This window comes from Corylus avellana, chromosome ca3 (genome assembly GCF_901000735.1).
Source record: "Corylus avellana chromosome ca3, CavTom2PMs-1.0".
NCBI classification, from domain to species: Eukaryota; Viridiplantae; Streptophyta; class Magnoliopsida; order Fagales; family Betulaceae; genus Corylus; species Corylus avellana.
In genome coordinates this window covers 14,685,825-14,700,951 of record NC_081543.1, presented here as the reverse complement: position 1 = coordinate 14,700,951, position 15,127 = coordinate 14,685,825, and the positions used below count along the sequence as shown (strand labels likewise).

General features: G+C 37.5%; 1 protein-coding gene across 2 annotated transcripts in view; it reads right to left on the bottom strand.

Moving 5' to 3' along the window:
• LOC132174763 (THO complex subunit 2) overlaps positions 1–12,404 on the bottom strand; it is a 49,710-nt gene extending 37,306 nt beyond the window's left edge. Inside the window, exons 1-11 of one of the 2 annotated variants that reach the window (XM_059586431.1) lie at positions 12,066–12,404; positions 11,836–11,961; positions 11,265–11,306; positions 5,611–5,670; positions 5,414–5,476; positions 3,911–3,991; positions 1,954–2,025; positions 1,748–1,795; positions 1,548–1,616; positions 1,316–1,449; positions 189–264 (exon numbers count right to left, since the gene is read on the bottom strand). In XM_059586431.1, coding sequence (XP_059442414.1) covers positions 189–264; positions 1,316–1,449; positions 1,548–1,616; positions 1,748–1,795; positions 1,954–2,025; positions 3,911–3,991; positions 5,414–5,476; positions 5,611–5,670; positions 11,265–11,306; positions 11,836–11,961; positions 12,066–12,200 — 906 coding nt within the window. In that variant the 5' untranslated portion in view covers positions 12,201–12,404. The remainder of the gene's footprint in view (positions 1–188; positions 265–1,315; positions 1,450–1,547; positions 1,617–1,747; positions 1,796–1,953; positions 2,026–3,910; positions 3,992–5,413; positions 5,477–5,610; positions 5,671–11,264; positions 11,307–11,835; positions 11,962–12,065) is intronic. The other variant, XM_059586432.1, reaches the window with a different exon arrangement.
• Between the last annotated feature and the right edge of the window lie 2,723 nt (positions 12,405–15,127).

Below are 15,127 nucleotides of genomic sequence, written 5' to 3'. Positions count from 1 at the left end.
AAGGAAGAAAGAACATATGACATTCTTCTTCTTCTTTTTTGTATAAGTAACTGACAAAACCTAAGGCCTAGCATCAATATATTACACAAAGACCAAAGAAGTCCCAGCGTCATTAGTAAGGAAATATGCAGAAAGACTTTCATAACAGAGGGAAACACCCATTCAGTATGGTACTACAGGAAATATACCTCATCAAGTCGCTTGGCACAAAAAGCATTATAATGGTCAAATGCCTCATCATCCCTGGGAAGTAAATGTGCATATCTGGAAAAAAACATATATTTAAATCTAATCAGAATAGCAATTCCATGCAGAGAAGGGGAAGACGACAAATAAAATGACAATAAAAAAGAACATATTTGACAAATCCAACAAACAAGCTGTGGGAAATAGAAAGAAAAATGGTAAGTAAATTCCAGACTGCAGCAATTATTTAAGCAAACAGAAGACATGGTTTAATAGGCATTAACAGAAATACAGAATAATATAATAACAGCACCAAGTATCTCCATAAAAACACACCATCGCTGAGGTTCTACTTTTAATCTAATGCTCAATTGTTCACACCGAGAAAATATAGTAATAAATTGACTAACATGCTTTTACTTGGAGGATTCCCTTTTCACTTACGTTCTTAAACTCAGATGCATCAGCCAAAGCAACAATGCAGATGAGCCAATATTCCATTCATTTGAATTTTTAAGATTTTATTCTTGGAACAGAAAACTATAAATAACTTGTAACAGATTCCATATAGTAGTTGACCGAGGAACCGAATAGAAAAACATGTGCTATTCATTCATCCCCAGTCCAAACACATCAACAGTTCCTGACGGAATACATGGAACCCATGCCACTATGGAATACATGAAAACATGTGGCTGCCAAAACTGTGGGAAGGATCGACCCCACAAGCCTCAGACAAGACCGGAAGAAATCCACTCCATTTTTGTTTCTTGGAAACACACTATGTTAGGCCTCCATTTTTTTTCAAAAAATCGCTAAAAGAGAGATCAAAAAAGAGGATTTTAAACATAGCATGTTGGACTTGCAGTCCTCAAATAGACATTGATTCCTATAGATTCCTACACACAGGAAAACTAAAATGTCACATCTTCACAAATTGCTTATCAAAATGACTGCAGGCCACATTTAAAGGTATTCCCTCAAAAATGCAATTCACTATCACTGTTCAAAAAAAGAATATGCACTACAGAAACCATAATCATGCAGACCATAAAAATAACATCTTAAACAAACAAAATTTAAAGAATCACTATATTACATGACCAGAAAGAGCACACAAACTACTCACATACTATCAAGATCAATAAACTCTTCCTTCACCAGTAAAGCTGTAAGCTTATACAGCCCAAACGGTACAGGACTATTTACTTCCATTCGCTGATAATATTGAAATTTGAAACCAAGAATCTGTGAAGCATGAGACTGCAAAGCATAATAGAAGTATTAGTAAGTAAACTAAAGGTTTATTCATTACCTGTAATACTAACCTATATATCAGACAACCTAAAATACATCCTTACCCTCGGAAAAATTGGAATCAGTTCTAGAAAGATTTTGTTATCCGGCTGAAGTTCAAAACACTCCAAAACCTGACCAAACAAAATATCCAAAACCATAAATGGGACTTATACCATCAGACTCGCCAGATACAATAAACACTGAAAAATGGATACACCCATAAGATAGCATGAAAATTAGACGCTACATGGAAGAAACTTACGATATCAAACGCACGATTAGGATCCAGATCAAAATGTCCAATTAATGACTGCAGGATGTATTAATAAAAAAAAGTTAAAACACAAGAATGCAGAAAGAGGGACAACAATGTAGGTAGAATCAAAACCTTTTTTTTTTTTGATAAGTAAATTTTATATATAAAAAGCGCAGAGGGGCGCAACCCAAGTACACAGAGAGAATCAAGACCTTAATAATGCCTATTGTTGCTGCTGATACATTTTGAGCTGAAGCTTCAGAGTCTCGGCAAAGAAGGGTAACCTAAAGATCCACAAGATAGTGAATACTCAAATATAGAAAACTATCAACCCTGTGAAAACTAATGAAAAAATATGACCTCAAAAGATTAGAAAAATAAAAAAATTCAAAAGAAAAAAGGACACCAAACGATATTAGCTTAGTGTTCTGCTATGCAGCATAACCAATACATCTCACATCACCAGCTTATATGAGACTCAACTACAGTAGCAACATGCTAGTAGGAGAATCAAAATTATGCCTTAAAATCTGAATTACTTTACCAAAGCTTTTACCCCACACCGCTAAACATAAAAATCATAGTACATGACTTTTTTTTAAAATAAGTAAAGCAAATTTATTAAAAGCACAAGGGCATAACCCAAGTACACATGAAATATATAAGGGAAAAACATCCACAAGATCAAGAACAATGAAAAAGAGCACAAAAATCTACAAAATTAGAGGCATTGAGAAGGGCATTAACAGAGATCTACTTAGAAAGAGATTTAAGAAAACAAAGTTGTAGATCAAAACTCCTCTTCTCACATGACTTGAATACTCAAGTTGTGCATGTGAGTTCACATTTAAGCAGAAAACCATAAACCAGAACTTTTACAGCGCCAAGTTTCACCAAATAAGTTTTACGTTTATGAATCAAGAAAAGATTGACGAAATTAAATCTTATATGAAGGAACCAGAAAACAAATTTAAAAGCTTAAAAGAGACAAAAAGAAAACATATTTAAATTGTAATAAAATACTTATCAAATAAAATTTAGACTATGTTTTCCAACAAATTGTATACTTATTTTTTGTATTCAGTTTGAATTTCCTACTCCTTTCAAATACATTAACAACCTCAGAACACAAAACACTTCTCAAAATACAAAATCCCTTGTTATAAGAATATTTTGACAAAACAGGTGCTTAACTTTTGCAGGGATAGTAGCTAACCTATTTTTTAAAAAAAAAAAAAAAAAAAAAAAAAAGATAATAAATTAAAAAGGAAAAGGATTAGAGTAATCGGGCCACCCTAAGTGGAATGGTAGCCCACCCCAGCCAGGACAAGGGTCATGACTACACAGCCACTCTCTTTTTTTCTTTTCTTTTCTTTTTCTTTTATATAAGTAAGGCTCACATCTGTTTGGGTTTTCTTGAAGAGGTATACTCTCTTTCTTTTTTTATAATTTTTTGATAAGTATTATTGAAAAAGCGCAAAGGGGCGCAACCCTAATGCAAAGATATATACAAGAGAAACCCCTATGGAATATACAAAGAGCACATATTTAAGAACTCTTCTATAGTCGGGACAACAATACGGTGGTGAGCCAACGCCCACAAGTGTAGCATAGAGATCATATTCTTCCTCATCCCACCCACCGAACACTCCTTGTCCTCAAACGTTCGGGAATTCCTCTCCCGCCAAATACACCAAGTGATGCACAAAGGAACCATCCTCCAAATGACTTTAGAGATATCCCTACCCCCCACCCGATTCCAGCAAGCAAGCAGTCGAGGAAACTTTGCGGCATAAAAAACATTTTCTCAAATGTGAACCCCACCACACTTCTTTTTTTTTGATAGGTAAGTACTGATATTATTAAAAGCGTAGGGCGCCCCAAAGTACACTGGAAGTATACAACTAGGAACACCTAACTAGAAGGGGAAAAGCGTACAAGGAAATCAACATAGCTAAGCGGAACCCCACCACACTTCTAAAAATACTTTTCACCTTTATGACGCATCCAAACACTTACCCAAATACATTAACAAACATCACCTTAAACTGTGATAAAAACAAAGATGCAAGAGATAAATAGTTCACTTAACATGAAAATTCTCTAACATTGTGACTAGACAAAAATTATCGCAAATGATTTTATAAAATAAGTGAATAATCACCATACCAGCTTGGCATAGCCCTCACTTTCTTCTCGCAGAAGGTTAAATTTTGTTTGCTGATAAAGAAGACGAGTATTTACTCTGACCTGAAATCAACAGCATAAATACATCAAATATGGATACTGATTGGCTTTCACTCGAAGTTCTTATCACAGCATGAAATTATCATACATGCATGTTAACATTTTTAGGATTGACATTTTCATTATAAACAACTGCACAGATTGAAACGGACTTCCTCAACTAGATTTTCCATACCCCACCCTGGCGGCAAAAACTTTCCACTTGGATGGAAAAGAAAAGGACAAGTTTCAACAAAAAAACTACACTTTTCCACCCAATTGGCATATGTTAGTCCCTTGAATTTGTTTTCATTTTTTACCTAAAATGTGGGGGGGAAAAACATGTGATTTACGTTCTTTTATATTTCGCTAACCAAAAAAAATATATTGATCAGAAGAGGATGAAGGCTGCAACCCATCTTCCCCACCAGGACAAACAACCCAAATGGGAAGGGAAATATGGCAATCGACTAAAATGCACTTGCAAAAGCAAGTCATTAGGCTAAGTTGTCAGAAGCTGAATTTCACAGTACTGTGTGATAACAAAGGCTGCAAGGAAACCAAATCAAAATTATCTCGACCTTTTACAATGCACATGTAGTTTAGGACATTCAAAAAGGAGTATGGAGTAACAATTTAAGGTTCAGTTGATTCATGGAATATATTGTCATTGTATCCATACCTCATTGTATTAATAGTTTACAATAAGATATTCAAAAAGGGGATACCAAAGGCTAAAATACAATTTTAATCCTTACACCATGTGTACGATTACAAATTAATCTCTTAGGTTGTATCCAATTAGTCCTTGAAAATTGCTACACCTCAATGTTACCTTTACTTTGTCTTACTATCACCACTAGAACAGAAATTGCTGCTATAATATATCTTTTTGGTACACGTCCTTATAATGCGTGTGTGGTATAGTGCCACAAACTGGTGCCACAAATCAGAATAAATGGAGAAAAATAAATTTAATTTTTCAAAAAAAAAATTCAATAAATAAATAAAAAGTGATCCCTAAACCCTTTTTTTTTTTTATAAGTAATAATCAAGCTTTATTAAAAAAAGTGATCCCTAAACCTTGATTTTGTAAAACCAGTATGTCAGCATCATAATAATGAATATGTAATACATTTGCCAAGTTATCAATCTTCATTCGTATAGCAACTGTAAAGCATGATGAAAAGCAACATTGAAGTGTTTTCAGAACTTCGAGGACTAAATTTAAACAAAGCTCAAGAACAAAGGAATCTAACACATACTTCAAGGACCAAAATGTATTTTGACCTAGAAACAATTAAAGTGTGTTTTAGTGATAATGATGATAATCACATAATTCCGTTTTGTAACAATCACAAAACAAGAATACCAATATGCACTTGTTAATATTTTGGGCATGCCACCATATATGACTATGCAGCTACAAAACAATGATCTTCTTACCTCTTTGTTCTTCAACTCCTGAGCTTTTATCTTGATCATTTCAGCCTCCCATAGAAATTCTTCCTACAAGTAGTGTTTTATTTCATTCCCAGGAACGTAAAGCATTGATAGAGGTCAAAGAACATGGAACTAGAAGCCCAGATAACCAACAAGAAAAAAACAAATAATAATAATTATAATAATATAACTATTTTCACCTCAGAACGCTCCTGGAAAAGCCTCAAAGGAACCAATGCAGATTCCACCAGCCATTTTGCCTAAGAAGAGTAAAATGAAAACATAATAAGAACAAAACAACATAAAAAGTGAATCACAGCTAATGCAAAAGATGCGTCTATTGCTGACAATATGGACTTCACGGGTGGAGCTCTTCAATGGAATGCTAGCTTTTTTCGGTTGATTCATGATTGGGAATTGGAAGTACTAGCCTCGTTCTATACTTTGTCGTACTCTCATAAAATGAATAGGGAAGGAGAGGATAAAATGTGGTGGATTCCGTCTAGTAAAGGGAAGTTCAATTTTCGATCTTACTATAATCTCTTGGCTAGTACAGAGGCTAGTCCATTTCCTTGGAAGAGTATTTGGCGCACCAAGGCACCCACGAGAGTGGCTTTCTTTACTTGGACTGCGGTATTAGGGAAGATCCTCACAATAGATAATCTTTTTTGATAAGTAATGATGCATTAAAAGAGCGCAAAGGGGCGCAACCCTAGTACACAGGAAGAAGGAACCTCATTGTGATCAATAGATGTTGCTTGTGCAAATCAGATGGGGAAAAGATCGATCATCTTCTTCTCTATTGTGAGATCGCTCGCTCTCGATGGTATGCTATCTTTAGCCGGTTTGGATTGTCATGGGTCATGCCTCAAAAGGTGGTGGATTTGTTCGCTTGTAGGTGGTCAGGAGGGCGTTCTCGAAGTGCCGTTGTGTGGAAAATAGTTTCCCTTTGCCTAGTGTGGTGCCTATGGTTAGAAAGGAATGCGAGATGCTTTGAGGATTCTAAGAGATCTTTGGAGGACCTCACGGCATTCTTCTTCTACACACTTTTCACTTGGACAGCAGCTTGGCTTGCCCCTTTAGTGATTAGCTATCCTGATTTTCTTGTTCTTTTTTCTTCTCCTAATTAGGCGTTTTCTCTTGTATACTTCCTGTGTACTTGGGTTGCGCCCCTTTGTGCTTTTGATATATAAACATTACTTATCAAAAAAAAAAGTGAATCACAGAAAAACAAAAGAAAAGAAATACAAGGGCACGTTATACAACATTCAAATTTATGAATAGTCAACGGCTTAGGAGCAACAAATTCATAATACGACTTTCTGTGACAGACATTAAAGCAGGAAGAAACCAAAAAAACAACTTTTTTTTTATAAGTAATCAAAATATCACTAAAAGTGTAAGGCAGACCCAGATACACATAAAATATACAAGAGAAAACACCTAGCTAACTAGAACTAGAAAAAAAAAAATCATGATAACTAAGCACCAAAATAGAAACAAAAGCAACTGTCCAAAGATAAAGAGTATAGAAGAAACAATACTCTAGCTCCTCCAACGTCTTCTCGCGGTCCTTAAACCTACTATCATTCATTTCCCTTCAAGACACCACAAGAGGCAAAAAGGCATCATCTTCCACACAGCAGGACTCCTAGTGCTACCAGCCATCCACCAACAAGTGAACAAGTCAACTACACAGCTAGGCATAACCCAAGACAGTGCAAAGCGACTAAAAAAGACACTCCATAAGGCACAAGCAACCTCACAATGGAGAAGGAGATGGTCCACGGACTCTCAATTCCTTTTACACATACAGCACCTATCAATGGCAATGACATGCCACGTCCTACGATTATCCATGGTAAGGATCTTTCCTAAGGCGTTGTCCAAGCAAAGAAAGCCACCCTCAAAGAGGCCTTAGTCTGCCAAACACTCTTCTAAGGGAAGAGAAGGCCATCATTACAAGTCAGGACACTGTAGAAGGAACTAACATCGAACAATCCTTTTTTTGCGATGGCCCACCAAATATTGTCTTCACTTCCTATCTCCCTCTAACTAAATACAACAAGTTGAAGAGCGAGGCAAAAACATCCATCTCCTAATCATAAGCAACTTTTTTTTTTTTTTCCTTTTTATAAGTAATGATGATATAAAAAAAGCGCAAAGGGGCGCAACCCATATACACGGAAAGTATAACAAGAGAGCGCCTAAGAGGGAGAGAACTGAAAAAGGAAGTCAGAAAAGCTAATCACTAACGGAGCTAGCCAAGCGGCCGTCCAAGAGTACAGAGTGAAAAAAAAAAAAAAGAAATGAATAAGTTCCTCTAAAGACCTAGAGGAATTCTCAAAATATCTAGCATTTCTTTCGCTCCATACACACCACATAAGACAAAGAGGGATCATCTTCCACACAACCGCACTACGAGAACGCCCACCCGTCCACCAACAATCGAACAAGTCCCTTACCCTGCAAGGCATAACCCAAAGCAACCTGAACCGACTAAAGATAGTGTGCCAGAGAGCTCTTGCAATCTCACAGTGAAGAAGAAGATGATCAACAGACTCTCCGTTCTTCTTACACATACAGCACCAATCCATTACCACAAAGTTCCTCTTTCGCAAATTATCAAGAGTCATAAGCAGCTCTAGCAAAACTAACATTCCACTTATTGGAATCACCAAAAAACTCTAAATAGGCCACTAAAAAAGCATCTTTCATGCCATATAAATTTGGAAAGGCTTCCTTTAGGGCCTTGTCCCCACACCATAGATCATTCCAAAATCTAACCTTAAAGCCATTTGCCATCTCAACTCCAGTATGACTTGAACATTTCCCTCAACCTCTCCTAATATTATTCCATAACCCCACCCTAAATGCCGCCCCCAAAAGGCTCATTAGAACATCACTCACACCACGAACTGCCCAAAAAAAACAAAACTAAAAAATCTAAGTTAGGACTACATTCATATGAAGGGGCAAGTGGAAGATGGGAAGTAGAAGGAAAAGGGAGCCAACAAAGACTAACCATCAATTGGTTGAATGAGCAAGGGAAATGACAAGAGGAGGGATGAGGCCTCCCTTCGGTGAACAAATTCCAATCTATCCAAAGGTGGACAGATGGGAGGAAGAAAAGGAGCTTAAAAGAAAGGTTTTCAAATGCTTGCCTCACTATATACCGTTACAACCATGGTATAACAATTAGATTATGCCTTACCTTTCCTTCGTTTCTCTCTCACCCTTTTCAATTTTCCAACCTTCTTACCAAACATATTGCATGGAAAAGAGAGCCATGAGCCAAGCCAAGGATATAGTAGTAGGTGAGGCACTACCCTAAATGGAACAAAGTGTACATACTAAAGATAATCTTTGAGAATGCATCGGTACAAAATTTGAAAATATTAAATATAGAAGCAGTACATAAGATACTCCATCTCATATACAACCAAATAAAACATGTTGGTGAAGCTCTATTGGGCAACAGAGTACATAAGCAAATTGCTGATACAACCCAACAGTCCATCCATGTTTAGTATGGTCCCAAACCCAAAAGCCCCTTCCAAATGACTAGACCTATATACATTACAGCAGGGAAACAGATTCTTAACAGAGCATATATAGATGAGTTTGTTCTGTGCATTTATATTCACAGTACTTGAAAAACATTAATATATAGACAACATGAGCGAATAAAATTCAGATCATCATGGGTACATGCCTCAATATAAGCAAATAAATCACAATAACATCAGTGAAATACCAATAAGAAAATATACAATATTTTAACTAGATATTACTATACACAAACCAGTTAACTAGATATTATATCATAAGAAAGTAAAATTTCACTGAAATAGAGATCCCATTTGCATAACAGGGCTTCATTTCTGGTTCATCTCTTACCACACAGTAGATACCCATAATGTTAAAGCTCTATCCTACCAGAAATGATAATAATACTACTCCCTCCATCCCATATAAATAGCCCACATTTCCCTTTTGGTCGTTTCCAAAATAATTCTCCATGCTCATAATTCACAGATATTTTTTGTTTGCTTTCCTAAAATAACCTTTCGCTTTTGCTTTAATTACATTCGATGCGATGTCCTTGGGAGTGGTTCGGCCAACCTTTCTTTTTTTTCCTTTTGGCCTTGTGGGGGTGGCCAAACCAGCCCTAAGGCCGCAAATAAACAGAGGGAGAGGGACTGATATTGGGCCTTGCACTTCGGGTGGGCTTCCTCTATCTGTCATGTGAACTTATTTTGCGGGACAGAGAGGGTGCACACATTTATTAATTACTTAAACAACTTGGACACAACATATCAAGTACCCAAAACAGAGTCATATCAAAAAATATTGTACACCTTCAAATGCAATTCACAAAACATCAAAAATATTGTCTTTACGTTAGCCTTGCCTTTCCCCCGTTTTGAGGACACGCCTATAGAACCATAAAAAACATCAACCCCCCCCTATATTATCATATTAGTCTCTATGACCAATCTCTATAGTGCCTCTGTATCCGTAGCATACCACCACAACAACTTTCCCAAAAGGGCTCTGCTGAACTTAATCAGATTTCCAACTCCCAACCCACTTAATTTTATCAGAGAACAAATCCTTGCCCCAATCACTAAATTAAATTTAAACTCATCTCTAATACCACCCCATAAAAAATCCCTCGTAAGTCTCTCAAGCTTATTAGCCACTCCCACTAAAATAGGGAAAAGAGACAATATATAGTAAATTGAATAGCGTACTCTTGATTAGAGTCAACCTACCACACTTAGATAAATAAAGTTTTTTTCGTCCAGTCAATTGACGTTCCATTTTTTCAATAATGCCACTCCAAATAGATATTTCCTTGTAAGAGGCACCCAATGGCAAACCCAAGTACTTCAATGGCAACAAAGATACTCTACAATCAAGAATATTGACCAGTTCTTCCAAGTCTCCCACGTCACCTACAGGAACAATTTCTGATTTTGCTAAATTAAATCTCAATCCTGAAACTGCCTCAAAACATACGAAAATATAACGCAAATGTCGAATTTGTTCGGAATTTTTTTTTTTTTTTGATAAGTAATAATGATATAAAAAAAAGCGCAAAGGGGCGCAACCCATATACACGGGAAGTATAAATAGAGAGCACCTAAGAGGGAGAGAAATGAAAAAGGAAGTCAGAAAAAACTAATCACTAAAGGAGCTAGCCAAGCAGCCGTCCAAGAGTAAAGAGTAAAGAAGAAAAGATGAGTTAATTCCTCTATAGTCCTAGTATTGTTCGGAATTTGCATCGCAAAAAATCAAAGTACCATCAACAAATATTAAATAAGACACAAACAACTCTTCATTATTCATCTACCCCATGCAAAACATGACAAAAGTCCCTTATCCACTGTAGCAGCCATCATTCTACTCAACGCCTCCATAACCATCACAGACAATAGCGACGATAATGGATCCCTCTATCTCAATCCACAAATACTAGAATAAATAAAAAATTAAGACGGTGAACCATTCACAAGAATGGAAAATCGCACCATAGAAATACAATGCTCTATCCAATCCCTCCATTTCTCCCCAAATCCGCATCTCTTCAACAAATAAAGCAAGAACTCCCAATTTACATGATCATACGCCTTCTCCAAATCCAACTTGCACAACACTCCAGGTTCCCCCAATCTAATCCGACTATCCAAACATTCATTAGCGATTAACACTAAATCCAAAATTTGTCTACCTCGAATGAAAGAAAATTATCTGAAAATATTTGTCTGCCTTCAAAATTTGAAAACTATACAAGCATTCATAAGTGATAAACAAATTATCTGAAAACTTTTTTTTTGCTTATACTTACCAATTTTGTGAGACGAGAACGATACTCTCCTGGCATTGCAAGCTGCAGAAGAAGTGAATAAATACATGTAAGGAAAAACTTATGGACTAGCATCAAATACATAATATATCAGGTCATTAGTAAAACAAACAAAACCACACTATAGGGCAACATCACACATAATGATGCTATAACCTATTGGGCAAGAAGAGGCAACACCAAAATGCCACAACACTAAAACAGCACAATTAAGGAAAAGCTCATTGTCCAAATACTTAAACTCCCAGCAACGATTTAACTCACAACCTCCTTGTCGAAAAGGCAGGAATCAAACACCCATTCCAAGTGAGAGATTGCCACTCTCAATTCCAACCCTCCAGCAAACAAATTTTAAACCATATATATACATTCAATACAGTGGTTGAAAAATTATATCAAAAGCAAATGCTTGTTTCCCTCCAATGTATTACTACGCTCCCCTACAAATAAGTTTACTGTGGCTTCAAAATTCATGTTCCTAATTCACACTCTTTTTCCCGGCAACCAAACAAGATTACGTTTTGACAGAAAAATCCAAAAACGAAAAACTCACATCTTGAGCCATTTGGGTGACAATATCCGCGAAACCCGAAGCCAACTCTTCGTCCGACACACTACCCGTGAACTCCACTGAGTCCAACGCCGCTTTGCACTTCTGAAACGGCAAGTCGCCGCGAACCTAGCAATCACACGCATACAAAAACTCAATCCCAAATCCTAAGAAGATACAACTTACACACATATATGTACGTAGAGCGGTAGAACTTGGAAGAGAGGGCGAACCATGGTCCAGCAGAGCTCGTAGAGGAAGCGAAGCATGGGGACGCGGTCGGTGACCTTGAAGCTAGAGTTTCCGTTCCTCCATTCGCGAAGAAGGTCCTCTGTGACGCATATGCACTGTACAGGAGGGAGCGACATTTACAGATAAGAGAATTGCAAACCCTAGAGATTGAAAAAATGGTGGGTTTGAGGCGTGGAGGTGGATCAGCGAGAAGGGTGGGAGAGCGACAGAGTGGTGAGCAGAGGGGTTTTCATGGTGAAATCCGTGACGAACAGGGTTTCAGGGGAATCTGACACGAGTTGTAGGGGTTTGGGGAATTTCGGGGGAGGGGATGATGCTAAATGCTGTCATGCTCATGCCTCTTGGTTCGGGTTTTCATGAGGCTGGTGGGTTTATTCTCGGGTCGAATATTTGATAATGGTATGGACAAAATCGTGCTGAGCCGAGCCGAGTCGAGCCAAAATTTGTATGTTAAAACATGGCTTGGCAAATTTGTAAATAAGTTTAAGCTCGGCTCAAGTTTGGTTAAATTTTCAAACCGTATGTTCGACCTCAGCTTATATTCTTTCTCGAAAGGTTCAAACTCGGCTCGAACTCGATATGTGTTTATCAAATAAACATGCTCAAGGTAGAGCTCTCTCTTTATTTTTTTATTACAAGCAATTAAACAAAGCCAAAACTTTTTTTTTTTTTTTTCATAAGTAATAATGATATAAAAAGTGCAGCTTATATTCTTTCTCGAAGGGTTCAAACTCGGCTCGAACTCGATATGTGTTTATCAAATAAACATGCTCAAGGTAGAGCTCTCTCTTTATTTTTTTTATTTTTTTATTACAAGCAATTAAACAAAGCCAAAACATTTTTTTTTTTTGATAAGTAATAATGATATAAAAAGCGCAGAGGGGCACAACCCACATACACGGGAAGTATAAAAGAGAACGCCTAAGAGGGAGAAAAATGAAAAAGGAAATCAGAGAAACTGATCCCTATAGGAGCAAGCCAAGCGACTGTCCAGGAATACAAAGTAAAGAAGAAGAAATTGGTCAATTCCTCTATGGTTCTAGTGGAGTTCTCAAAGCATCTAGCATTCATTTCATTCCAAATACACCACATAAGACACAGAGGGATCATCTTCCACACTACCGCACTTCGGGAACGACCTCCCGACCACCAGCAATCGAACAAGCCCCTCACCTTGCATGGCATGACCCAATGCAACCCAAAACGATCAAAAATAGTATGCCAAAGAATGCTCGCGGTCTCGCAATGGAGAAGAAGATGGTCGACTGACTCTCCATTCTTCTTGCACATACAACACTATTCCACTATCACTAGGTTCCTCTTCCGTAGGGTGTCGTGAGTCAAAATCTTGCCTAAGGCCGCGGTCCACCCGAAAAAAGTCACTCGCATAAGCACCTTAGTACGCCAAATGCTCTTCCAAGGAAACACCTCACGATCTAAATTGGACAAGGCCTTGAAGAGTGACTTAACCTCGAACTTGCCTTTCTTAGACGAAGACCATTGAATACGATCCTCAGAACCTGTGGATATCTTGCAAGAGTACAACCGGTCCAAGAAAGCAAAAATCAAATCCATCTAAAGCCAAAACATATATACAAATTAAAATTCAATCTAATAGAAAAATTTATTACTCTTTTTTATGATTTAAATCTGATAGCAAATTTTAGTGGTCCTTAATCTTCTTTTGCACAAGCTAACATTAAACTTGATGCTTTTGAAAATACAACTTTCACAACTTATAAAAGTATGACTTTTTTATTTTTTTTAAGGGAAAACATTTCATACTCATTGATTGATAAAAAATAGCAAGCACGAGCTCTTACAAACAGAGCAAAAAGCTCTGAAGCAAATCATAGCCGAAAATCAACCAATCAAGTCCAATCAACGACCATATCATCTGTTAACCCATGACTATTCAACAGGTTTAACCACAGATCTGCACCAAATAAACACAAACCAAAATATAGGTAGCGCTTATTCTTCGGCCTTGAGAGCAAAAAACCCCAAGCCGAAACTCATTATCATTGACCCAAAAGCCAGGAGGGTCTGGACCAAAGCCAATATCCCAGAGAAACATCAAGATACAAACGGGCAAAACAAAAAGAGCGGACAAAGCCTTATTACAAGCAAAAAATAGGAAATAAAAAATGTACAGGGAAATAAAACAAGAAAGTAAAGAACAAATACAGGGAAATAAAACAAGAAAGTAAAGAACAAATACAAGGAAAAACTGAAACACAACAAAGAAGCTAACAATATAGGGAAAAACAATAGGAAAAGCACACAAAGCGGATGACAGCGGCCAAAAGGAAGCCGATCGTGTGCTAGCCAAAAACCTACGCGGAAGGTGGCGTTGGAAGCTCATCGTGGGGGGATGCGTGAAAAGACCCAACAGCAGGCGATGGACGGCAAAGCAGGCGCGGAGGAGATCGGCGGCGCACTCAAAGCACAGGAGGGAGAGTTTGAGTGAATCTCCATGAGCAACACCCACAAAGTGTGCCAAACAAGCAAAAAACAAACACGCCGAGAAAAAAAAATGGGGCAAATAACAAGCAAAAACAGGAAAGGAAAAAAAGCCACAAAAAACATAACGAAAACAAACCAATACCAGACGACGGGATTCGGATCAAAGGTAAGATTGGACACGAACGGAGGATGAGAATTAGCAAAGACAAAAACAATCCAAAGCCAAGCCCAACCCAGAAAAGACGCGGCAGAGACTGAAAGCGTGGGGAAAAGGCGGCACGGTGGAGAACGGCAAAAGGAGAAGGGCAAAACGCCAAAGAATGGGACAAGAAAGAGAAAGGGGCTAAAGAGAATGAGGAAAAACTGCACAAGCCGAAGGGGGAGGGAGGAGGTAATGGAGTTAGGGACGTCAAGTAAATAGGCTAGCTCCGAAGAGGGCAAGGCCAACTGCCTCCCTCCTCCCTAAACCAGGGTTTCCCCTACTTGTGCGGCGCTCTTGGAAGAAAAAAAAAAAACATAATACAATATTAAGCTAAAAAAAAAAAAAAAAAAAGTACAACTATAAATAAACATAATA